The sequence below is a fragment of the Coenobita brevimanus genome, chromosome 52 (genome assembly GCF_032717465.1).
Source record: "Coenobita brevimanus isolate Jiangsu-jjx chromosome 52, ASM3271746v2, whole genome shotgun sequence".
Taxonomy (NCBI): domain Eukaryota; kingdom Metazoa; phylum Arthropoda; class Malacostraca; order Decapoda; family Coenobitidae; genus Coenobita; species Coenobita brevimanus.
Window position 1 is genome coordinate 7,402,812 of NC_137005.1, and position 2,033 is coordinate 7,404,844.

The window sequence follows — 2,033 nt, forward strand, 5'->3', positions numbered from 1 at the left end:
GTCTGGGGGCAGCGAGGGGGGCCTAGGGGAGGGGGGGGCGCAGGGGGAGGGGTCAGCGGGGGAGTACCCAGACACGCCCTCCGTGCCCCCCTCCGCCATGAGCCCTGAGGAAAGCGGCAACAGCTCCCAGATTTCGTACCAGCAGATGTTCTGACACCTGTCCTTCTCGCAGAGTGATGGACACCTGCAGCAGCCTCCCCCACCACCGCCACATCCACACCCACACATGGTCCTCCCGCTCCACCAGTCGATCTCTCCACGTCCGCACATTCTTCCGCCAGACCACCCTTCGTCGTTCTCTCCCCGTCCGCACTCCCTCGATCACCCTTCCTCGTCTGCATCAACGCCCCCGTCCCACCTCCCAATGTTCCTCCAAGGCGCGTTTCCCTTTAGCGAGGAACACAGACTAGCGGAGGTCAAAGAACATGGGGGCTTTTCGCTGTTTCCTGTCTCAGAGGGAAATGAAAGCGAGACCTACAGCACCGATGAGAGGTCTTCCAGTCAGGACAGTCATGCGTTTATAGGTGCACGGTCCCCTGCATCCCTGACTGGTGCCCTTCCTTCCGTTCGCGATCCCAGCACCATAAAGGAGGAACCCGGAAGCGACAAGGGGGAAGGGGACGAGGACGAGGCGGGCGAGGGCACAAATGGCCACACCACCTACCAGGAACTGTACTAGTGGCAGGTTCCGGGGAGGGTGAATTTTGTTGGAGGAACACGGACACAAAAGTGGAAGAATCTCTCAGTGTTATTCCGAACAAAGTGATAAATAGTTACGGTCAGTGGGGTTCCGGTGATATGTGAACTCCACGTGACAGTGTGTAAAACATGGAAACAGTTTATATTCCTGTGAGGGTGCTGGGAACGGACATAAACTGCCAGCCAGGTCCATCACACTAATAATTTACTCCGCTGTGCGCTGTATACAAAGTTCTTTATATCGCCAGTCTATTTATTGATACGATAACACCGCTGCTGCACTCAGTTGTTTGGTCACGCCTGTACGCGGGACTCTGAGTGATTCCAGTGTTTCCATATTTCTTAAGGCAGCGTCACGCAAGCATTTATTTTCGGCAACTTTTCCCCAGCAACTCTATCTTGGTGATATTCTCTAGCAACCTTAAAATAAACATGTATATTCTCTAGCAACCTTAAAATAAACATGTTCTCTTGGTGACTTAAAAGAAACGAAAATACTGTCACAAGAGCCATTGCAGCTGCCAGGAAAAATTGCCAACAGAGCGAAAAAGTAGCCATCAAGATCAAGATGCTTGTGAAAAGTCGTTAGTCGCCTCGAAAATGTTGCCGTTTAAGATCGAATTGCCTGGAAAAAAGTCCCTGGCAACCCACAAAAAGTCCCCAAGAACCCCCCCAAAAGCCACTGTCAAAGATCAAGTTGCCCGGGAAAAGTTGCCAGAAAACAACTTGTGTGACTCTGCCCTTAGTCTTAGTGTAAAAAACGGCGTCAACACGCTTCGTCACACAAACACTTGCTTCTTACATTCTTCAAAGAAGGATCATATCAAGCCAAATCTCTTAACCCCTCCAACCCGGTGATGTATTTCTTAGTTTAATCTTGTTGCTGCCATACGATATGATTCAGCTTTAGAGAGGTAGAGAGGCTTTTCAAACCAGCAGTCAGATTGAAGAGAGAACCTGTATTTTTTTACACAGGAAAAATCATCACAGCAGTCAGATAAAGCCTTCATTCACCCCTTCCTTACTAGATGCCTGTCAGGGTGAATAAAACCGCCTGTTAGCATCAAGAAAAAGCTAAAAATTACGTCACCCGGCATCCAGGGGTTAAATCGTCAGTGAATCTCTATTGCTGCCTGGAGGAGTGGAGTGGTGGGAGTGGAAAAATTAACCCGGCAGTCTGAGTGGACGAGGGGTCATATCTTAAACAATCTTGAGCCTGAGTTACATATGAGATGGCCTGTTTATACTTTTATCTTCATTCATACAGCTATCAAACACTTCACAACCAAACTAGAGTGAAAGTTAAATTATCTTTTATAATATTCACAATTCTC

At 48.8% G+C, this 2,033-nt stretch overlaps 1 protein-coding gene across 1 annotated transcript in view; it reads left to right on the plus strand.

Moving 5' to 3' along the window:
* The window catches only part of LOC145400387 (LIM/homeobox protein Lhx9-like), a 134,246-nt gene extending 134,092 nt beyond the window's left edge, over nucleotides 1–154 (plus strand). The window contains exon 6 of the mRNA XM_080272902.1: nucleotides 1–154. This exon is cut by the window's left edge and continues 65 nt beyond it. Within this exon, the coding sequence (XP_080129028.1) occupies nucleotides 1–154 (154 nt within the window).
* The last annotated feature ends 1,879 nt before the right edge of the window (nucleotides 155–2,033 follow it).